We start from the raw sequence: 22709 nt of genomic DNA on the forward strand, positions 1-22709 counted from the left end.
GCTTCATACTGAGAGAGAGGAGGTTTAGATTAGATGTGAAGAAGAAATTCTTCCCTGTGAGGGTGGTGAGGCCCTGGCACAGGGTGCCCACAGAAGCTGTGGCTGCCCCATCCCTGGCAGTGTTCCAGGCCAGGCTGGATGGGGCTTGGAGCAACCTGGGATAGTGGAAGTGTCCCTGCCCTTGGCAGGGGGGTGGAACTGGATGGTCTTTTAGTCTCTTTCAATCCAAACTATTCCATGATTGTCTGAACCTATAAAACACAAGCAGTGTGTGCAATCCTCCTGCTGCAGACTGAGACTGTTCATCAGAAGAACCAGGAACGCTTTAAGGCACAGCCTGGATATGATCACCCTTAACTTCCACTTCCTGAAGAGCTGTGATCATAGCAGTGAGGGGGCTGTAAAACAGTCTGAGCATCACTGATCTTCCCAGAACTGTGTGTTTGCTTTCCCACAAAGGATAGATAAAACTAACAGACCCCAACTTCTGCAGCTTGTGGCTGGGTGATTATTGCAGCAGGACTACGTGGTTAATTAATGTTTATGTTCTTTAGTATTTTAATGGGAGCAATTTGTACTGCTGTGTCTGTGGCTGATATAAATATATATATATATATATATATACACACATATATATATAATTCTTCTAATGCTACTGAGAGATGATAAAAAGACTTTATTAATTTGTATTTCACGTTCTGGGTTTTGCTAAAGGCCAAAGCACTGGAGTCCAGCAGGAAGGTCACTGGGTGGGGTGCCAGGCAAGGTCCGTGGGGTGCACTGACTTCCTGTAAGCTTTACTTTCAACAGAATCCCTCATTCTGCCTTCAAAATCAACACACGATTCTCCAGCCCTAGCAAAAGATGTACCCTTTACCTGGGATTTGTTACTTTTCTTTTTAAAAACAAGATATAGCACAATATTTAAACTCAATGCACATAGTTCACACAGAGACCTATACATGAAAGAGTAAAGTCCTTAGAAGTGGTATTTTAACATGAATTTTAATTCCATACTTTTCAAACTCTCCTCTAGATTAGTGTCTGCAAATCAGGTATTGTATGTAGCAGTACAGACAGCATTTGATTTAAGAAGATCAATTACCTCCTTAATCCCTAAATAAAACCTTGCTTCTGCATGCAAGACCGAGTTTGTTTACACACAATTTTTAGGTGCAGTGAACCTGTCAACTGGCATTTCACATTAAAAACAAAAACTCACACAAAGCTTTCAGGAAGGGCATATCAGATGTAACAAAATCAAACCTTCTGTGGAGGAGAGTGACAGCTTGAGGCAACCTGGCTGAGATGACACCTTCTGTCCTTAGCAGCACTGGTAAGTGACAGAACAAAAAAAGCATTATAGTGACACATACATAGAAATAGGCACTGTTAGTCAATGATCCAGACAGTGCAGTTTAATTTGAGAGGATCTTCTTATCTTGGTTCTGGTTTTGGCCCTTCAGCACTGCTCTGCATCTTCTTCTAGACCCTCTGCAGCACCAAGTTATGGTGACCAATACTAACCCAACTACCAAGAAAAGAAAATCTTTAATCTTACCAATCTAATGCTCTCCAGGAAGGTCTCCATACATGAAGCACACAGAGCATAAACTCTACCTTCTAGAGAATTTTACAGTGCATTTCTTCTCCTTTTACCCAGCAGTCAGACTCAAACATCATGAGGAATCGTGTACACGTTTTATCTTTTGATGGAAGGGAAAAGACAGTCTGTTTCCACTGGTGGGGGATAGAAGCTAGAGTATGTGATGAGAAAATCAAGTTCTCTGGTATATTCAAGCTCTATTTTTTTTTTTTATTAAAGCCTACTGAAAACCAGGCTCTATTGTTTTATTCAAATATCACGTTAAGAAATGAACAATACACAAACAAACCATTGTACTAGGATGTGTCCCAAGCTTTTTATACAGATTCACAGTGATAAATAGATAAAAAGACATTGCTTTCGATCTATACCAGATACTCAGGAAGAATACAAAGTGCAGCTTTTTAATATTATACAGTCTCACCCAGAGGTGTTTCACCAGAAGTCTGGCACATAAACAACTTCTTTGAAAACAGAAGTTTCCAAAGCATGACAAGCACTAAAATTGCTTCATCCAGATCACTGGGTCAGAGTTGTTGGCACAGGCTCCTTTTAATGTCCATTCCCACCTTCAGAGAGGATGCGTGAGGGCTCTGTGTACTTCGCTGTCATCAAGTAGAAAAGGGCAGGGGCAGGTACCAAGGCAAGCAAAGGCAGGTCTTGCTCAAGCTTATCCAGTTTGGAAATGGAGATGATTCCATAGGCATGAAGTAACCAGTGGCTGAAGAGGACAACGAGCCTTTTCTTCCTCACAAGCAGATCCTTGAAAAACTTGCAAAATAAACGCAATTATCGTGTTAGCAGTCAGCCCAGTACCTGACATTTAAGAGGTGTTACAGGTAGAGCACAGAGACCACGTGAAGCCTCCTGGGTTTGAGCCCTTCCAGCACACACACAGTTCCTCAGTGCACCATCAGAGGGAATTCTCACATGAGATTCCTCCAAGAGGAGAAGGGATAAAGGAAGAGGCTTAAATGTAAAATACACCACGGAGAAAAGGCAAGAAACAAAATGGTCTCTGTTCACTCAAGTCTTTTTTACTCTGGGTTTTAACACAGGAAACGTGTTCACCTACCTCCACTTCAGAAGCAGACATGTACACAGCCAGTGTAACCAAAGACAGCACCAGGATGATGTATGGGAAGGCATAATCTAAAGGAAAACACACAACACATTAGCAGGCAAAAAATGGCATGGCTCATCCTTCAGCAGAGAGAGTTCTTCCAGAGGTGTGAAGCAATCTGAGCTACTCTAGCTGCCTCTTAGCATGACACCACACATGCACAGCAGTGAGGGTCAGCCAAGCACAACCCTTCAACTGCTCCCTCTGAGGTTTTCTGCTGTTTCTTGCTAGAGTTACTCAACACTTACACCATGAACTGAAAAAGGCACATAATGAGAAAAGTAGTCAGGCTGAGTGGGGATTTTGTGGCACCTCTCCAAATGTGACAAGAATGCTGGAAGTTAAACCAAAAATAGCCCATCTCCCCAAATTTACACTGAAATCCATCTCCAATCAAACTCTGCCTTAGCAAAAAGTGGAACTAGCTCCCTCTGAAGTATTTTCCTCTCACACCCCCTCTATTCCTGTTTTGGGAAAGTGACAGTCTTTAGCAGCATGGCTGAGGCAAAGGAGTGCTGGTCAGGAGCCTGGTGAGGACAGAGCTCCTAACAAGCAACCTTTTCAGGTGAAACTCCTCAAAATAACCCTAGGCAATATCCTCATTCCCAAAGCAAAATGTGTCCCTTCCCCTCTCTCCCCTAAGTCCTTTCTTAGTGTGCATTTATAGGTGTGTTCAGGAGTGTTTTTAGGAGAGAACTCACAGAGGAGGCCTCCTCCCACGGCCTGCAGCACAGTGAGGATGGGGAAGAAGTAGAGTGCTGCATAAATGCTTTTAAATCGGTCAGACCTTCCCAAACCACAGGCAATCTTCTTAACCAGGAGAGGCCGAAGCAGCATCATCAACACAAGACAGAAAGCATAATAGATAAACACAATGGTGTACCTGGGGAAAAAAAAAAAAAAGAAAAATTCCTTAAAATGTGCAGTTTTCTCATGGAGATTCAGGTCACAACCAAGGAATCTGGGGTTTGTCAGTGAAGTCTAAAGACTTTATAGGCAAAGGGTGTAAACACAGAATGATAGGCTTACTTTCCCTAGGGGAAACAGTGAAGATGTTTCCTTTCCAAGGAAAGGAAAACAAAAAGAAAAAAAAAAGAATTTTTAAGCTACATAGTGACAGGATGAGAGGACACAGTCTCAAGCTGCATATGGAGAGGTGCAGGTTGGACATCAGGAGGAATGTCTTCACAGAAAGGGTGATCAGACACTGGAATGGGCTGTCCAGGCAGGTGATGGAGTCACTGCCCCTGGAGATGTTTAAGGACAGACTCAGTGCCGTGGTGGTGCTGGGCCATAAGATGGACTCGATGATCCCAGAGGTCTTTTCCACCTAATTGATTGTGTGGTACCCTGGGCTATGCCACTTTTCTTTGATTACTCAGAAAGTCATTAAGCATTGCTAAATCCAGCAGCTCAATGAAACAGCTCAATGCACAAAAGATTCAGGGGATTGATTGTCACTGATCCCAGCTCTATCTGAACACTTTTGGCAGCTTTGAGGAGAGGCAGGGACAGAAACCCAGCTGTACAAAGGGCAGGGGCAGACAGGAGCACAAACATTTCACACTCACAGGGGGTACACGGCCTCGTGGGTGCAGTGCACTGTGGTGATGTAGTCGGGGCTGGGGTTGTAGAGCATCGTGTACCAGTCCGAGAGCTTCTTCACCCTGCAGGAGCGGATGTGCAGGGAGCCCACGGGGTCGCTGACCAGCAGCGTCAGCACGGCCGCCACGCTGCACTCCAGCAGCGCCGTCAGGTGCTGCAGCACGGCGCTGGAACTGCAGGCAACACACACACACTCACTGCCACTCTGCCAGCTCCAGGGCACAGCCAAACACCCGCTGAAAAGAGGGGGCCTGGCCAGTGCAGAGCCTTCTATAGAGCGAAAATCCGCTGAGTGCGGAAACTCTTTTATGATCTCAGGTGATTTAGCATGGAAGAGAAAAGAGCACTGAGGGTAACACACCACACATCTCAGAAGGTGTGTTACATGTGTGCTACATGTGATATAAGCAGAATTTCCAAAGCTGCAAGTCCTTGTTAAAGATGGTAAACATTCATATATTAAACATCCCCAGTCCCCTATGTTTTCAGGACTTACAGAATCTTAGAATCACAGACTGATTTGGGTTAGAAGGGACTTTAAAGGCCATCCAGTTCCAACCCCCTGCCAAGGGCAGGGACAGTTCAGTACACTCCAGAGCCATCACTTCTTAAAAAACTCCAGTCTAACACCTAATGGCCACATGCAGCTGTGGATTTCAACCTCTTTTTTACAGAACTTCTTTGATGTAAAGGCCACAGCAGCTCTGCTATCAAGACCAAAACCCAGAATACATGTTCTTAAAGAGAAAACTCAAACCCATTCTCGTTGCATTCATGCAGCCCTGCTGACCCTGGCCCAGGAGAGAGGGGATGACACAACTCCCTGCTCCTGCCTGCTGGGAAACCCAGTCCAGCCCGAACTGCCAGATGGACTGTGCACCACCACATTAAAGAGGCACACTGCCTGAGGGCAGTGACTGGAAAGGGTGGCCTGCAGGACACCTACATTTGTAAATAAACCCTCCTACAGCCGCTCTGAACTTACATGCAACCACCACAGCTCAACCAACAAGGGTGGATGGGGCACTGAGCAACCTGGTCTACTGGAAGGTGTCCCTACCCACAAGAGAGAGTTGGAACTGGATGATCTTTAAGGTTCCCCCCAACCCAAACCAGTCTAGGAGCCTAAGAACTGCTGGACAGTTCAATTCAGCTTCTCTGATTGATCACTCATGGATAAAAGATTTCCAATTTTAAACAACTCATCTAGAGAAAGAGTACACAAACCTCTTCTTTCCAGAATACCATTCAATAAAGAACCAGTGTAAAACCAGGGGCAGCATGGCCATGAAGCCGAGGTACAGCCAGTCATAGCGGTCCGGAGATCCCATACATTCCCTGCAGATTTTGTTGTCATCGGTTCTCTGGCCTCTAGGACACACCTACAGGAAGCAGAGGCTGTATTTACAATCCCAGCACCAACAGCAAATCACTGCAGTTCCTGGAAAAACTGCTTGAAGCAGGACAGGGCAAAACATACACCAGATTTTTAAAGAAATGAAATAATAACCCCAGTAATTTCTCAACTTAGACTTGTTTTCTCTGGGTCTTCGTTTTTAATACAAACAAGGGTGAAGTATAATTAAAAGACTTTCACCCTCCATTTTCCTCTTCTGCTATCACACCGCTCCCTTTCACCTCAGCTCCCTCACCAGGCTGCTCACAACCCCTGTTCCCCAGTTTCTTGCTTCCCTTTCATCCCACCTTCCCTGGACCTCGTTCTCCCTTAGCACTCCAATGAAATCAGTGTGCACAGTGATTTATTTCAGCACACCTCTCCACACCATCCCGTTCTGTTCCAGCATTTCCAGCCCCGCCACTCAGCTCGGGTTCAGCACAGAGCCTCCAGCACCTCCTTCGGGAAACGTGACACGGCGCAGCTCCTGTTTCGCTCAGGGAGCTGAGCCGGCCCCCAGCAGCCCCCGTCAGCCCGGCCCGCAGGGCCGCCCCTCCCCGGCCCGAGCCTCGCACTTACCCCGCAGTCCCCGTAGGTCTCCACGGAGCCGTTCACAGACAGCACGGTCCTGCCGCAGTACAGCCCGAGGCAGGCGGGCTGGATGTCCACAGCTGCGGGGAGAGCGCGGGCCGCGTTACTGGGAGGGGCACCGAGCGCCACTCGCGCTCCACTCCGCTGACAACATCCTCATCCACACCTCCACCTGTTGCTGCCACCCTCATTCCCAGCCCAAGCCCAAGCCCCATCCCGGTGCCCCATCCCGGCCCGTCCTACCGGCGCGGAACATCGCGGTAACCCAGCAACGAGAGCCCCCGGTACTTCCGGCTCGGCACTTCCGCTTCCGCCGCGGCTCGGCTCCACGCGGGAACGTGGGCGCGGGAGCACGCAAGGGGCGGGGCTGGGGGCGGGGCCTGCGGCAGTGGGCGCGGCCTGGGGAGCGGCGCGGTCGCTGCTGTGGGCGTGGCCTCGGCCGGGCGGGCGCGGCGGGGGCGTGGTCCCCCGATGGGCGCGGCCTCGGGCGGGGCGGGGTCGCTGCGGTGGGCGAGGCCTCGGGCGGGGCGGGGTCGCTGCGGTGGGCGAGGCCTCGGGCGGGGCGGGGTCGCCGCGGTGGGCGCGGCCTCGGGCGGGGCGGGGTCGCTGCGGTGGGCGCGGCCTCCGGGGCTGTGGCCCCGCGGTGCCGCCCCGGCGGAGCGGGCGCGATGGCGGCGCAGGGCGGCGGGGACGGCGGCGGAGCGGGACGGGCGCTGCCGCCGCACTCGCCCTCGGGCGCGGTGCTGCAGACGGTGGAGATGCACACGGGCGGCGAGCCGCTGCGCATCATCCCGCGGCTGGAGGCGGCGGAGCAGGCGGCGGCGGGGCTGTCGCTGCTGTCGCTGCGGCGGGAGGTGGCGGCCACGCAGGACCACCTGCGGCGGGCGCTGATGCACGAGCCGCGCGGCCACGCCGGCATGTACGGGGCCGTGGTGGTGCGCGGCGGGGCGGCCGCGGAGGGCGCGCACCTGGCCGCCCTGTTCCTGCACTGCGCCGGCTACAGCGCCATGTGCGGCCACGCCGTGATGGCCCTCGGCCGCTTCGCCCTCGACTACGGGCTGGTGCCAGCGCCCACCCGCCCCGAGACCGCCGTCCGCCTGCGCTGCCCCTGCGGGCCCGTCACCGCCTTCGTGCCCTGGGACGGCCACCGCAGCGGCAATCCCGTGCGCTTCCACAGCGTGCCTGCCTTCGCTGCCGCCACCGGTGGGAACCACTGGGGTTTTGGGAGGGTTGGTGGTGGCCGTGCGGGTGTTGGGAGTTGGTTGTTGGCTGAAGGCCGTCTGGCAAATGGCTCCCTCATTCCACTGAGGAAATCATCAGAGGTCATCAGGGATGCTGTAAGGTGTCACACACTGCTTTCTGGCATAGGAATACTCAAATTATCATCCCTGTCCACTGCCCTCACATGCAGCTGGGTTCCTTAACTGTATGCAAGTCCATGGCTCAGCACGTTTTTCCCCTCCTCACCTTCTTTGTTTTCTCTGCTCAGACTTGGCCATTGACGTCCCTGGCCGTGGGAAGGTGGTGGTTGACATTGGCTACGGTGGCACTTTCTATGCCTTCCTCAGCGCCGAGCAGCTGGGCCTGGACGTGTGCTCTTCAAAGACCAGAGACCTTGTCAGTGCTGCAAGTGCAGTGACAGAAGCGGTGAAGAAACAGGTAGGGATGAACACTGTGGTATCCCAGCACGTTCTCTTTGGGGCAACTGCACCAGGCAGATGCTCAGGATGGTGGGAAAATCCCATTCTTCCAGCCCCATGTTGAATTTCAGAATCCTTACAAGGAGCCTTCCTGCTTCTGTCTCTGTTACCTGCAAAGCAGTGGTGGAAACGCAGCAATGTGGCCTTGTCCCCTTCCTCTGGTCTCTCACAGAAGCTGCACTGCACATGCTGCTGTTGTGTGCATTTGTGACCCTCTCTGTGCTGTTCCCAGTTCAAGCTTCATCACCCTGAGAGTGAAGACCTGGCTTTCCTCTACGGCACCATACTGACAGATGGGAAGGATGCCTTTAGCGAGGAGCCCACCACCAACATCTGTGTGTTTGCAGATGAACAGGTACAGAAAAGGGCTCTTCTCAGGCACACGAGGCACCACCCTTGTCCCTTTGGCTCTTCTTACATCCACTGCAAAGAAGAGAAACTGTTCTGATTGTTGGTTTGGGCAGTGATTGCTTGTGCTGCTGTAGTATCTCTGGAGTGTCGATGCACACATTCTGGTTTTGCTCCTAATGGCAAAAGTACTTCTGCACACCTTAGATGGTGGCATTTTAAAAAGGTTCATACCCGTAAGCTGTTGATAGGAGTTTTCCAGGAGTTCAGGGGCTGAGACAGGATCCCAACATAGTGCATGTCCCTAAAGTTCTAATCTAGGGAACATCTGCTGGGGATTATGAGAACAAGAGAGAAATGGGGTGTTAAAATTCTGTTCTTGTCTGCAGTGCATAACGTATCAAATAAATGACAGGGGAAGTTTTGGTTGGACTTCCCAGCAATGAGGAGTGTGGAGCACTGGGACAGGTCACCTCAGAAGCTGGCCAACACTGTGTTTTTGGAGATTTTAAAAACCAGGCTGGCTGGAAGTCCCCTCAGCGTAAGGAGAACCAATCTTGCCTGGATATGTGAGAATGGGGCAGGTGGCCTCAGCCCCTCTCAGTCCTTTTGCTATGATGCTGGGAAGATTTCAAGTGCTCCTAAATAGCCTCAGTGTTTATTCAATCATCCATCCCTAACTGTGCCAAAGCCAATCACAGTGCAGAAGTACCCCAAACCTGTTTCTTTTTTCCTTCTCATTTCTGGATTCTCTACAAAACCCTGGGTTAGAGGGGTTTCCCCCAAGTGCAGCGTAAAGGTGGCAGAGAGAACTGAGGGGAGCAATCCCATTTTGTATTAAACCCCAAACCACCAGAGCTGATTCATCTCTTCTGCTGTAGGTTGACCGAAGTCCAACAGGTTCGGGGGTGACAGCTCGCATTGCCTTGCAGTACCATAAGGGACTCATCCAGCTGGACCAGACCAGAACCTTCCGGAGCAGCACCACAGGCTCCTTGTTCACCGGGAAGGCAGTGAAGGCAAGTGGCTTGTGCTGGATTTTCCCCGTCTCAAGAGCTGCTGGAAATGTGCTCAGTGGGGAAGCAGAAAAACCTTTCTGTGCCTGGGGAAGGGTGTAGGTAAGGAGGGAGATGCCTGCAGGTCTTGCTCTCCCATGAGCCTCATACTTCAAGGATTTTAATTAAGTGTAAGACCTTGTTGTGTTGCATGGCTGCTGGATGCTTTGGGATGTACCAGGGCAGGGCAGAGCACTCGGTGAGGGGTGTCTGTGTAAGGGCCAGGTAGCACTAAAATTCCATGGGGTTGGGAGAGTGGAGAACCTTCTGTTACCTCTATCCTGACCCTAATCCCTCTGCAGGAAGCCAAGTTTGGAAACTACAATGCCGTCATCGTGGAAGTCTCGGGAGAAGCCTTTTACACTGGTACAGCCACCTTCACTGTCGAAGAGGAGGACCCGCTGAAACACGGCTTCTTCTTCAAGTGACCCGAGCCACGGGTGGTGGCAAAGTCTCACTGATGGTGCTGCACTTCTCCTGCCCATGAATTTCTGTTCTGCTTCTCCACACGGCTCCTTGTGACAGGAACAGCCTTGGGTGGTGTGACAGCATTTGTCACATTTCAGGATAACAGGCTTGTTGCCCTGTTGTGATTAGCATATTGGGGGCACTGTGATTAGCATATACAAGCTGCTCTGAGAAGCCATGGTGTTTTTCTTCTTTTTTTTTCTTTCTTTCCAATAGTTCTCAGAAAACGGAGCTGATCTTGGAGAGCTGCCTTCAAATTTATGTGCCTTCTGTATGTCTGCAAATTATGAATTTCAAAGCCAGATTCATATTAAATGCCAGCTGAAAACACTGCCATTTTCCTTGTTGTCACTCCCAGAGCTCATTTCCAGGATTCTGCTGGTGTATCACGACTGTTGGTTTGAATTGCTAGCTCTTCTTGTCTCCTGCTCAGCCAGCTGTGCTGCTCTGTCTCATGCCCCAGCTTCCCTGCTCAGCCTGTCCAGACAACCCCTTCTTCACTCATTTCACCCCACGAGAGCTCTCCTGCCTCCCAGGGCTGGATGCAGGTATTTGATCAGAACTTCGTCCTGTCCCTGCTGAGTGTCCGTGCTGCGCTGCTTCCCTAAGCCTTCCTCTCTTGCTTATCTTGGACCACTGGCTGGAAATACCCCGTGGTTAACTTTCAACAGGAGCAGCTGTGTTTGAAGGTCTGAGCCATTACGACCTTTGACTGCTAATTATTTACTGATTTTGTCTCAGTCCAGAGGCAGCTTGTGCAGCAGAGTGCAGTCAGTGCTTGCTTTGCCAGAGTCCCTCCAGGGAAATAACAACTATTTGGAGTGGCAGGAGCAGAGCTTCAGACCTCTGGTGGCCTGTCACTTCCACTGTGTCTCTGGACAAAATGGTACTTGTTAATTGAAGATGCTCACAGGAGAGACTAGCACTTGTTAAAATGAGACATGAAAATGAGAATGATCATCTCTTGGTAGCTCATGCAGCAGAAGGGAGAAAGTCATACTGGTGGACTTAGATAAGGTTGGCATAGAAAAGCCTGGGAAGAATTTCTTCTGTCAGCTTGAAAATAACTTTGTAGCAGGAGGAAACAAAAATCCCCTGATTTATATGACTGTGCTGCCAATAGAGGTTTTTTAGGACGGCATCTAGGGCTCTTGCTCCCAGCTTTCCTGTAACTCCCTTGTAAGTACTGTACAGCCTCTGATCTGGGGGAACAAGAAGTGATACCCTCCATGCATGCAGGAGCACACTCTTCCATGTGTTTTCATCTTCTGGGCATCTCCCTTCTGATCAGCCCCCCAGCCTGGCTCCTGGGGAGGAGCTGGGACAGCAAGTCACAAAGCACAGAATTTTTGGAGGTTCTTCAGTCATTAATTGGGCTGCAGCCTTCATTAGCTATTCTCTACCCCCATCCCTAAGAAACTTTTCAGGTAAGGGCAGCAGGCAGCTATAGTATGGATGAGAGTGGGGAGAAAGGGTCCTGCTGCCCATGTGGGGGTCCCTGGCCTGATCCCTTAACTCTACAGCTGGTGATCCCTCAAGCCCCAGCCTGGTGAGCTGGGGCGGGTGGTCTCAGCTTCCACCAAAGTGTCTGGGGGTTGCTGGTCCTTCGTGGCTGTGCGGGGAGAAGAGCTGACGGGGGCTGCGAGGGGAGCGCGTCCGTGGGGACCCATCGCCGACTCTGGGATGCAGATGACGCCGGTGTGGAGTGTGGTCCCACTGCTCGGCTGTGGGGGCTCCGCTCCGCCGCCCCCGGGTCCAGCCGGGCCGGTTCCCCGGGCAACGGCGGCCGAGCGACGTCAGCGGCCGGCGGGGCCTCCGGGAGCGGCGGGGCCGCGAGCAGCGGGGCCTCTGCAGCCGCGGCGGGGCCGGGGCATGAGGCTGCGCATGGAGCCGGCGGCGGCCGTGCCGGGCAACCTCTCCCGCGGCGGCGGCAACGAGAGCGGCGGGGCGGCGGCGGCGGCGGGAGCGGCGGGGTGGTCGGCGGCGGCGCTGGCCTCGCAAGCAGCCGCGCTGCTGCTCATCTTCGCCCTCTCGGCGCTGGGCAACGGGGCGGTGGTGCTGGTGATCGCCCGGCACCGGCAGCTCCGCACGGTCACCAACGCCTTCGTGCTGTCGCTGTCGCTGTCGGAGCTGCTGGGCGCCCTGCTCTGCCTGCCGCTGGCCTTCCTCAGCCTGCTCAGCCGCCCGCCCGGCGCTTGGCTCTTCGGGCAGCGCCTGTGCCTGGCCAGCGCCGCCCTCCACGCCGGGCTGGGCATCGCCGCCACGCTCACCATGGCCCTGCTGTCCTTCGACCGCTACTGTGCCATCGTCCGCCAGCCCCGGCACAAGATGGGCCGGCGCCGCGCCGCGCAGCTGCTGGCCGCAGTCTGGCTGGCCGCCCTGGCGCTGGCCGGACCCTGGTACGGGCTGGCGGGCGAGGGGCGCCGCGAAGCCCGTCCCGGCGCCTACCGCTGCGTCTACGTGCTGCCCTGGGGCTCCTCGCGGCTCGGGCCGCCCTACGGCGCTGCCCTCATCGTGCTCTGCTACCTCCTGCCCTTCGCCGTCATGTGCTTCTGCCACTTCAACATCTGCCGGGCGGTGCGGCTGGCCGAGAGCCGCGTGCGGCCGCTCACCACCTACGGGCACCTGCTGCGCGCCTACGGGGAGATGCGCACGGCCACCACCGTCCTCATCATGATCGTCTCCATCATCTGCTGCTGGGGGCCCTACTGCATCCTGGGGCTGGCCGCTGCCGCCGGCCGCCTGCCCTTCTCGCCCACCATGGACGCCGTGGCCAGCGGGATGGCCTGGGCCAACGGCGCCATCAACCCCCTCATCTACGCCGCCCGCAACCCCAACATCTCGGTGCTGCTGCGGCGCAGCCGGGAGGGTGGCTACAAGACTAGGAACAACATGGTCGCCTACCTGTCGGTGCCGGGCCGCCAGCCGGAGCCCCGGAGCCGGGCTGAGCGTGTCCGGGAACGCTACATCAATCGGCACAGCGGCCCCCCGGGCAGCGCCCTGTCCTCCTCCAGCCCGGCCAGCGGGGCAGAGGTGGCCATGTGGGCCTGCAAGACTCCCGCTGTGCTCTTCTGCCGGGATGGGCAGCCGGACACTATCTCTGAGGCCACCTTGAAGGCCAAAGCAGGCACCATCGACACCAGCCTCTGAAGGGCTGGGGGGCATGGAGGCGTTTGGCTGTGGGGCTGTTTCCCTGAAGAAAGTCCTGGTGCTCGGAGCCCTTTGCAGCCAGACTACCAGGAAACTGGAGAGATGGGACTGTGTTTCTTGTCCACTGTGTGAGCTCTGGTTTGCTGACCCAATCTGCGGCCAGCAAGAGATCCACAGGGAAGGGAAATTCTCCTTCCTTTTCTGCAGGCCTGATGCACCAGTGACAGCCACCAAGCCCAGCAATGCAAGAGCTCAACTGCAAGAACAGGACAGTGTTTGCTCCAGTCCTGCAGAAAGTGCCGCAGTGAAGCTCAGAGGCCGACACACCAAAGCAGCCCAAAATGACTGACTAACTGTGTGAGCTGTTTGTTAAGTGCCAAAAAAGCAATTGAAAGCTGAGCAGTGGCAGCTGGAAGCCACTCTGAAAACACCACACTGTGAAAACCGCATCATGGCAGGAAAATGTTGCTTTTACCCGTTATATGTGGAACTGCCAACAGTCATAAAGTCACAGGCTCTAGGACAGGCTGAAAAAGTGATCCATTTATATTATTTTTTTGATTTAAACCTCTGAAGCATAACAAAAAAGTAATTGTGAAAGGGAAGATGTATGATACTGGGAGGGAAGGAAAGGAAGGTGATACCTCAGTTGTCAGAATTTCAGCAGCCTTTTCTCTTTTTTTGCAGGTACAGTCAACTTAAAATACTATGAATACAAGAAACATGAGTTCCTCAGACAGACTGAGGTAAAGGGTGTGGGCGTAAACTGTGGTGTGCACAAGATGTGTGTTTTCTTTTTGAGCTCATCTGAAGTGTCTCACATCTCCAAGAGTTTTACTATAATTAGAGGAGCTGTGTGAGAGAAGTGTCTGAAAGGAGAGGTAAAGCAATACCATGTGCTCCCTGGGCGCTCTGCAGTATGTGAAAATGTGTATATGCACAGAACAAATATTGTTGTATTGATGGCAACAATCCATCCATGGAGTACAATATTTAAAAAACAGCTCTGTTTGCTGTTAAAAAAAAAAAGGAAAAAAACACGATGGATGTGCGATTGCACAGCATAAATTCATGTGAATTTTTCAGTGCAATCTTTTTGTTCAAGGGCCCAAAGCCTTAAATTAGTATTTTGAATCAGAAATTAATATTTGGCCTTCATTTGTCTTTGCCAGAGTTAAGTGTGAGACAGCATTTTTCCTTGTACAGGCTTTAAAAATACAATGTTTCGGTTTTACCAGATTTTTCAGCTGTTTGTGATGCAAATGAACATAGTATCATTATTTTGTAAGTGAGACAAGAAATAAATTGTCTTTTATGCAGGAGATGAAAGTGTCTCAGCCTGGCATCATTTTCCGGCCAGCCTTGGGAAGGGAACTCCTGTAAAAAACTGCCCAATGAATGATAGTAGGGAGATCTAATTGTGAAATTTTAATGCAGCTGATTTCCGTGCTGTAAGCATTACTGTAACCTTCTTCTCTTATGTTCCTGAAGCCCATGAGGAAAAGATTTGACCCTTGACTACTCAGCACTGCTAATTTACCCTGCAGCTACTGGATTTTGCAAGTTGAGCAGTGTTTTCTTGCTGTTTCAGAAAGAAGCTGTGCAGAAAGCCCACAGCTTTTCACAGGAGCTGTTTGACAGCGGGTGAACACTGGTGGCTTGTTGGAAGGGCAGGACAGGAATTTCTGGCACACTTGCCCTTCCATAGCAGTGTGTGGCTAATGGAAAGGGGTGGTTGTGAATGATAAGATTGGATTTAACTCTTACCTGGTTAGCTGCAGGTGGTAACAAGGAGATTGGTGGAGGATAATTGACCATGCAGAGCATATGGCTGAAAGCCCCTGAAAAGGGTGATCCTGCTCCCCGCAGTGCTTGGCTCTGGCCTCCTTCCCTGTCCTATCTGTCCCCACCACCTCAGCTGACTCAGGCACTAAACAACCACTGATTCCCTCTTTTTCATGCGGGTTTCCTTTTCTACTTACTTCATATCCTGACCACTGTACCACAGGCCAGGGAAGCATCCCTGTGGCAGTCACTTATGGCAAGGGAAGAATTGGGGGTGTCAGGACTGAGGGAGCTGCACTAGGAGTGGAAGTAACACAGCTTTCTAGGAAAGTGGTAGTGAAGCTGCCACTGTGTTATTGAAATCTATAACACAGATTTCAACATATTTTTAACAAGCTCAGGCTGGTGCATGTTAGTCTTGCATGTGAGGAGTAGAATGGGGGCAGCTGGCTGTGGTCTTGGAGGCATCACAAATTGGCACATTCCTGTGAAACGCTAACTTGGGCTGTAGCAAGGGGAGATTCTTGACCTGATCCTTTTTGACATGGACCTGCTGCAGCTCCAGTAGAGAGACAGCTTGTGTTTTAAAGCTGTGCCTGGCCTGCGCTCCTCATAATCACAGAATCATATAATCATAAAATCATTTCAGTGGAAAAAGGCTTCTTAGGTCATCGAGCCCCAGCACTGCCAAGTCTACCACTAACCCATGTCCCTAAGTGCCACATCTACATGTCTTTTAAATGCCTTCAGGGATTGTGACTTTACCACTTCCCTGGGAAGCCTGTTCCAGCGTTTGGCAACATTTTCTCTGAAGAAATTTTCCCTAATATCAAATTCAAACCTCTTCTGGTGCAACTTGAGGCATTTTCATCTGGTCCTGTTATTTGTTACCTGCGAGAAGAGACCAACCCCACCTGGCTACAACTTCCCTTCAGGTAGTTGTAGAGAGGTCCCCTCTAAACCTCCTTTTCTCCCAGCTAAACACTCCCTCAGCCACTCCTCATGTCACAGCACTGTTGAACAAGTCAGGTACACAGGTCTCTACAGCCACATTTTTTTATGTATGTTTTAAAAAATACAACCAAATGGTCTTAAATAAACCACAAACAGCAGCGAGACACACACAAACCACAGCACAGGCTGCAGGCTGCCTGCCAAAACAGTACTTGAGATGCTGCTGAGTCCCAGCTCTGCTGAAGGTTGCTGCCTCTCACCCAGCACCACAAAGTGGGTGAGAAGGTCTGTCCCTGCACCTCACAATAGCTCCATGTGTTCATCTGGGAGAAAGAAATCAGTGGATTAAGACCCTGTTTTGCTCTAGCTCTGAAAACTCTGCCCATGGCTGCAGCTGCTTGTTCTTGGGTAAGAAAACTTTGCAGCAGGTGGCTCCTGGCCAAGCCAGTATGGGACATCACCACCATGTCTCCCACATGCCCATGCTGCTGTTACCCCAGCTAGAGATCCCCTTTCTCTTGGCTGAAGAACTCCAAAGGCAGCAAGACACTGATGTTTTAGACACTACAAAACTAGCTCTGAGGCTCCAACCTTCCAGCCTCTCTCTTTTTTCCTCCCTTGAGATGAGCCTGGACAAAGAAATCTGCACAAATCTTATTTGCACAATGGGACACATTTTAGCACACCAAAAATCACATGGATTATTCTGTGCAGGATATTCAGCATAAGAGAAAGAGGAGTTCAAGTGGTTTGAAGGCCAGTTCAGCTCTGGATACCAGAGACAACTTCAGTGAAAGGCAAATTAAAAATGAGTCCTTGGGCTCTTTAGTCTCTTGTTGACTTCCCAGCATACTTAAACCCTCAGTTTAAGAATACCTTATTATTTGGCAATGACACACATGCCACTGACTGAACTAATGCATTATATCTTAGAAGGAAAACATTAAGTCCTGATGAATGACAAGCATTTTAGAACGTACTGCTCCAACTGCATGCAGTGGTAGTTTTCCTGCTGATTTAATCATCAGATTCATTCAAGTAGTTATTTTCCACTCCCTTCCTAATCTCTGGATGAAGCCTCTGTTCAAAGCAAATGCTGTGTGCATAACTTACAAACTGTGAACAATTAGCAGTCCAATTAGCAGTATTTATAACTGGCAGCCTGATGGGCTGTAATAGCTGCCATAAATCACCAGAGCTGGGATAGATCAGGAGTACAAATCCCCCATTGCCACTTCTCTTTCAGCACTGGTGTTGGTTCCTGTATCCAGTAGATGCCAGCAGAGACCTAAGCAGCCAGCACAGCTGTCCCGGTAGTGATCCTGAGAAAAGCCTCTTTCTGTTAATGAGATCAACCACTGCCTCCAGGACTGCTTCCCAAACACAAGCACTCAGAGTAGGGATGTGTTGTGACTGATGCCCGGAGAGCACCTCTCTGAAACCTAGTTTGAAAGACAGATTCAACACGTGCTGCTCTTTGGGAAGTTTGTTGTACAGGCTGAAATGCATAATTTGGAAAGCACATCAGAAAAGCAGCATTTTGTGCATGCAGGCCAGAGCAGCAAACCTGCAGCCCAAGGGGCTGGTGAGATCAGTCCTAGTGCTGGCAGGGTGCTTAGTTCAGCAGCACAGCTGCCTCTTCATGCTGGATGCTTTTGTACTTTCACATGGTGACTCTGATTATTAATAATAAATGGGTGCACATCTAGATCTGCTTGCAAAGCATTACAGAGCCTCAAAGTGGTAACTAAGTTCTGGAAAGAAGAGGTCCCAAGTCCTACAGGAGGAATAACCCACAACAGGATCCAGGCTTGGGGGACCCCATGCCCAGCTGCGCTGTGCTGCTTTGCTGCTGCAAGCCTTGGGCTCCCCATAACCAGTGGGGTGAGTCCCAGTGGCTGCACTGGGGCTGGGTGGGGGAGGACAAGGCCAGCCCTCCTCCTAGACCATGGCCAGCCCTCCTCCTAGACCATGGGAACTGCTGTTCCCAGTTTGCAGAGCAGTGATGGGTTGTCAGTGCCATGCTGTCGGCAGGGCACTGCCTAAGTCCTGAAGCATTTACAGTCACCACAGCTGAAGTGCTTGGGCAACAGCTCAGCATTTCTAGGTATTTTTTCTAGGAAATCACCACTGAATGAAGCAGGAGGAAAAGTGATGTGGAGAGAGACAGACTGTAAATCCCTCTCAGTGGCATGAAATGGATGAGTCACTGGAGAAATCTAAGTGAAAGTAGCAGAAACACCAGGGCACAACACCAAGGCCTGCATGAATCTATCTGGGGAGTTTTGGATGATCTCAGCCAAGAAGACCCCAGGAGGCTGTGACAGAAGGAAATTTAACAAGGGGGGCTGTTTGCTGTTGTACTGGGTGGCACAGCACACCAGTGTGCCCACAGGCTCCTGGGCTGATCATAAGAGATGAGTAGGATCCGGCTGTGATTCAGCAGAGGAAGTAAATTCACTGTGAGAGGAACCACTTGTTATTTGTGTTATTTCTTGACTTGCTGGCACTGAGCTCCTCCAAGTTCAGCTGGTTTCACAAAGGCAAGCACTGCCATAAGCCCACAAAACTGATTGGGGAGCAATTTCTGAGTACTTGGGATCCTTAATTTTGTACATCCATTACTCTCACCTTTATTTTTAATCTTATGTCTTGCATAGTCAGTTCAAAAGCTAATAAACTAAGGGAACATCTAAAGGTATTCATAAAGGTAACAAAGTTTTTTTAAAAGCTTTGCTCAGACCAGAGGATTGTGCCTTTCCTCCGGGGCCTTTTTGTTGTGTGCACTGAAGAGTTAAGTGTGCAAACCACAGTGCTCCACACGTGTTCTGCTTTCCCTTCAGACGTGGGGATACCTCTTCTTCTCACCACCATAAAGAAAAGCAGAAAGATGAAGAAGTGAAGACTTTGGAGAAATCACTCAGGAAAATGATATTCCTCAGTTCCTGGGAGGGACACTGGGAATGGAAATAGTGCTGATCAGCCTTCCACATCTGGAGGAACATCCATGTTTCTCCCAGGGGCCAGAGTCAGTCTGGCTGAAGGCAGCAGGAATATCTCCTCCTGCTTCTGTCAGCAGTCCTGATGCAGAGCCTTAAACACTTCGGGTAGTGCTTGGGGGCTTGGCCAGAGGGATTCACTGAGTTGTGCATGCTCAGAGCAGGTGTAAAATTGTCCTCAGATTGGGGCTGCACACAGACACCAGGCTGGATCCTGTGTGAGATTATGGGTAACACCAGGCTAGCCCAGCCCACCCCACTCCGTCAGAGAGCAGCTGGGAGGATGCTGATGCTTCAAAACCCCTCTGGGTGGGCCCTACAAATTAACACACACCCCAGGGCTCACCTACCCTCGGGGTAGATGTGGACAAAACCAGCAAGATAAATTTCTCTGAAATTCATCTTCGCCTCCCAGCAATTCCCTCACGACCCCATAAATGTAATTTGCTTATCTGATTTAGCAACATTCTCTGAACTAATCTCAGCATCAGGGATAAAAAATGCTCCAAGTAACCAGGTCACTTATTTTTTTCCACTGGAATTTAATGTGCTGCAGCACTTGTGCCTGATCTGTGCCTGTGGCTTCTGTGCCCAGTCTGGAGCATTTCACAGAACATTTGGTAATATAGCATCCCTGAGGTCATGTCAAGTTCTGAATACAGCATCTGAATTGTGGAGTCTTTACAGAAAATGTAACTCAAATGGTGATCGCCTCCTGCTATTAAACTGGAAATATTTGCCATAGAAACTAGGTCTTGTCTGAGTGCATCTCACTGATTTCATAGTAAAAAGGGTTTTAGGCAAAGAGCAGGAGCTGGGTGAAGCACAAAACTGCGGCTTCCTTACTTTTCCTTGAGTCCAGGGGATGCTCTGCACAGAGTTTGGCAAAGTAAAGCCGTGTGAAAATACACAGGCACAAATTCAAGCAGATGGAAAAGCTGCTGGTAGCCCACAGCACCCAAAGCCCAGGTAAAGCCAGGGGCACTGTCCCAGCCCAGCTTACAGCAGTGTCCTGGCAGGCCAGAGGCATGAGTTAGGCAGCAAGAACAAAGCTGTGTCCTCCAGACTTGCTGTGGTGATGCCCAGGATAATCCTGGTTTAGAGCAGCTCTGCTTGCTGTTGCCCAAAAAAAGTATGTGTGTCCTGCCCCTCCTGCAGAGCCACCTCTGAGCTGAGAGCACATGAGCAAATCCTGGAATATGGGCCCATAAAGAAAGTAATGGGAAAATGGCAATTTCAATGACTTACCTTCACAGAGTTACCCGGGGAACTGGGAAACTCCAGCTTAAATTCAAATTCATTGCGGTGTGACAACAGAGTGCATGCAAAGTGTAAGGAAAGCTGGGTAGGAACAGGCTCCCAACGCAGACCCTGGCACTGGGGCAAGCCCTGGGGGCACTGTAGTGCAGTGGGGCACCTTGTGGTAATGTCAAAAGCCATGGAAGTAAGTTCAGATGACCCATGAAACTGTTTTGAGTTAGTTTATCTCACACACGTGCATTTTTGGTGCACACATAGCGCATCAACCTGAAGGTCGGGCATTGCCAGAAGTCACAGAGAAGCCACAGGCAGTGACCTTTGGCTATTTGACTCGAGAGAATTAAAATTAGCCCTCCTCAACCATGCTGGGAGAAACTTACATAGAAAATTTAGCATGAGAACTTTTCAGACCACAGTAGAGATCACAGAGGAAAACACGGAGCGGAGTTGATTCTGTACTTAGCTCTAAAATGCTGAAGCTGGAAAGGGCCGGCAGATGGCACTTTCCTCAGCCTTTGCTGAGGCTCTGGTGGGGGCCGGCAGCACGGAATTTCTCCCTGGCTTACCCGCACACTCTCATCCACCCTGGTTTAAGGCTAAAAATGACACAAAATGCTCAGAGGTTTCAGGTCAGGGCACTTCTGATTCAAAGAGAGAACTCTCCTTTTCACATGCATCTACTGGCGGACCCTGAGCAATGCCAGGGAGAGAGCTCACAGGAGAGATGTCTGCAGGATTTGCTGCAGGAGATGGGGCTCATCCCCTCCCGCCTGCACACATCACCTTTATGACCACTTGGCCTCTCCTGTTTCCCCCAGAAGCAAAGCTCGACGAGCATGTTCACCCAAAGCACAGCTCGGTACAGAAATAACCAGCTTTTACGGAGTTGAGAATCACAGAATCATAGATTTGTCTGAATCACAGAATCGTTTAGATTGGAAAAGATCTCTAAGATTGTTGACTCCTACCATTCCCCAAGCTCACCACCAAACCACGTCCCCAAGTGCAATATCTACATGGCTTTTAGATACCTCCAGGGATGGTGACTCCACCACTGCCCTGAGCAGCCTTTGCCAATGATTGGTAACCCTTTGGACAAAGCACTTCTTCCTGATATTTAATCTAAGCCTGCCCTGGCATAATTTGAGACTGTTTTCTCGTCCTGTTGTTTGTTACTTGGGAGAAGAAACCAACCCCCACCTAGCTACAGCCTCTTGTCAGGGAGTTGTGGAGGGTGAGAAGGTCCCCCCTGAACCTCCTTTTCTCCAGGCTGAGCCCCGCCCCAGCTCTCTCAGCTGCTCCTCATCAGATTTATGCCTGTTCCTGTGGCACTCCAGCAGTGCCAGCCCTGCACAAGGACTGCAGATCTGATGGGGCTGTGTGACAGTGATGATGGCAAAGTGCAGTTTCACCCCAGAGCATCTGCTTGAGGTGTGACATGGGCGCTGGCAGTGGGGACAGGGCCAGGTCCAACCACAGCAGAACTGGCAACATCCCTGCTTTGCTTACCCTTTCCCGAGGGTCTCCAGCAGGGATATCAAAAGTCTGACAGGTCCATTGGGCCCACTGTCCTTTTTCTTGGGAGTAAATAAATAGTCCAGAAGTCCAGCAGCTCCTGCCAGTGGCGCAGAGAGGCTGCCAGCGGGATGGGAGCCGGGTGTGTCTCCCCGCCCAGCCGTGCCTGCCCTACTTAGGAGCTGAGCTTTGCATGCGATGCCGTGCCTGCATCAGGCCATTGCCACAACCCCTTGACTCATCTTTTCCAAGCTGGGGCGCGCTGCCAAGGATAACAGGCTGAGTGCGGGAGGTGACACCTGGCACTCCTCGCTCCAGCGGGACTCACAGTCGCCCCAGCCTTGGGCAACAGGGAAAGCTGCCGGGCTGGAGCGGAGCGCACTCAGGGCTGGCCGAGCAGGTTTGGTGCCACCAACCCGGGTGGCCCCATGGGACAATTCCTCCAGGAGCACCGTGCCCGGCAGCTTCCCTGGCACCAGCGGGTCTGGGCAGGTTTGGATGATCCAGTGCACAAGGGTGTGCTGGCTCATGGCTGTAACTGGAGGGAACAGTCAGGATTTGGGGCACAGGAGCCTTGTTTCAGGTGAAAACTCAGCCAGAATGTCAGTGGACACGGGCTCACACAGCCCAGTCCAGCACAGCGCCCACCCTGGTCCCCTTTCCTCTGGGATGACAAATACTGTGTCTGAAATTTGTGTTCTTAAACCATGGATGCTGCTAATCCAGCCACGTTGAAGGGTTTTAAGACTAGGAAGCTTGAAAATTACCTGATTTTTTTTTTCTCCTGAAGTATCTTGGTTGAATAAAAAGCTGTCCTGAGCTTGCTCACATCTCCCACCCCCACCCTGCCCCCATCCTGGGGACCATCCTGTGTCACACAATGGTGTGGGGCCCAGGAAACCTGCAATCTGCCAGGAACTAGAATTTCAGGTCCTCACTGGGTTGTGGGGTTTGGCTGGCTTGTTCACATCTATTAATGGATAAACCCAGACCAGCCCTATGCCGGGGACCTGGGGATTTATGATGGGAAGAGCAGCTGAAGCCATTGCTGTTTTTCCTTGGGTCCTGTCACCACACAGCCCTGAGCTGCTTTCCCATGGCATCACCAGCCCACAACTGCCAAGGGTGGTGATGGAAGCTGTGCTCCCTGCCAG

General features: G+C 51.2%; 3 protein-coding genes across 3 annotated transcripts; 2 read left to right on the forward strand and 1 right to left on the reverse strand.

The window, feature by feature from the left end:
* Nucleotides 1–661: 661 nt before the first annotated feature.
* Nucleotides 662–6628, reverse strand: JKAMP (JNK1/MAPK8 associated membrane protein). Its single transcript, XM_069018523.1, has 7 exons — nucleotides 6565–6628; nucleotides 6310–6401; nucleotides 5562–5716; nucleotides 4301–4507; nucleotides 3431–3612; nucleotides 2682–2758; nucleotides 662–2377 (listed from the first exon to the last, which is right to left on the reverse strand). Exons 1-7 carry the CDS (start codon nucleotides 6575–6577, stop codon nucleotides 2159–2161), a joined length of 945 nt encoding a protein of 314 aa, XP_068874624.1. The 5' UTR covers nucleotides 6578–6628; the 3' UTR covers nucleotides 662–2158.
* A 314-nt stretch (nucleotides 6629–6942) lies between these two features.
* On the forward strand, nucleotides 6943–10223 carry L3HYPDH (trans-L-3-hydroxyproline dehydratase). Its single transcript, XM_069018524.1, has 5 exons — nucleotides 6943–7524; nucleotides 7811–7980; nucleotides 8254–8376; nucleotides 9251–9392; nucleotides 9731–10223. The coding sequence occupies exons 1-5, from the start codon at nucleotides 6990–6992 to the stop codon at nucleotides 9850–9852; spliced, it is 1092 nt and encodes a 363-aa protein (XP_068874625.1). The 5' UTR covers nucleotides 6943–6989; the 3' UTR covers nucleotides 9853–10223.
* Nucleotides 10224–11764: 1541 nt separating this feature from the next.
* GPR135 (G protein-coupled receptor 135) lies at nucleotides 11765–14343 on the forward strand. Its single transcript, XM_069016061.1, has one exon. It carries the CDS (start codon nucleotides 11765–11767, stop codon nucleotides 13040–13042), a length of 1278 nt encoding a protein of 425 aa, XP_068872162.1. The 3' UTR covers nucleotides 13043–14343.
* Nucleotides 14344–22709: the final 8366 nt, after the last annotated feature.

The sequence above is a fragment of the Aphelocoma coerulescens genome, chromosome 5 (genome assembly GCF_041296385.1).
Source record: "Aphelocoma coerulescens isolate FSJ_1873_10779 chromosome 5, UR_Acoe_1.0, whole genome shotgun sequence".
Taxonomy (NCBI): domain Eukaryota; kingdom Metazoa; phylum Chordata; class Aves; order Passeriformes; family Corvidae; genus Aphelocoma; species Aphelocoma coerulescens.

Bases quoted from the DNA above. Each gene is read 5' to 3' on its own strand.
- JKAMP (XM_069018523.1), bottom strand. The intron at 4,508-5,561 runs GTTTGTGTACTC...TGTTGCCTGCAG, and splicing joins TGGTATTCTGGAAAGAAGAG to TTCCAGCGCCGTGCTGCAGC. The intron at 2,378-2,681 runs GTAGGTGAACAC...TTATTTTGCAAG, and splicing joins TGTCTGCTTCTGAAGTGGAG to TTTTTCAAGGATCTGCTTGT.
- L3HYPDH (XM_069018524.1), top strand. From the start codon at position 6,990: ATGGCGGCGCAGGGCGGCGGGGACGGCGGCGGAGCGGGACGGGCGCTG. The intron at 7,525-7,810 runs GTGGGAACCACT...TTCTCTGCTCAG, and splicing joins TGCCTTCGCTGCCGCCACCG to ACTTGGCCATTGACGTCCCT. The intron at 8,377-9,250 runs GTACAGAAAAGG...CTTCTGCTGTAG, and splicing joins GTGTGTTTGCAGATGAACAG to GTTGACCGAAGTCCAACAGG.
- GPR135 (XM_069016061.1), top strand. From the start codon at position 11,765: ATGAGGCTGCGCATGGAGCCGGCGGCGGCCGTGCCGGGCAACCTCTCC.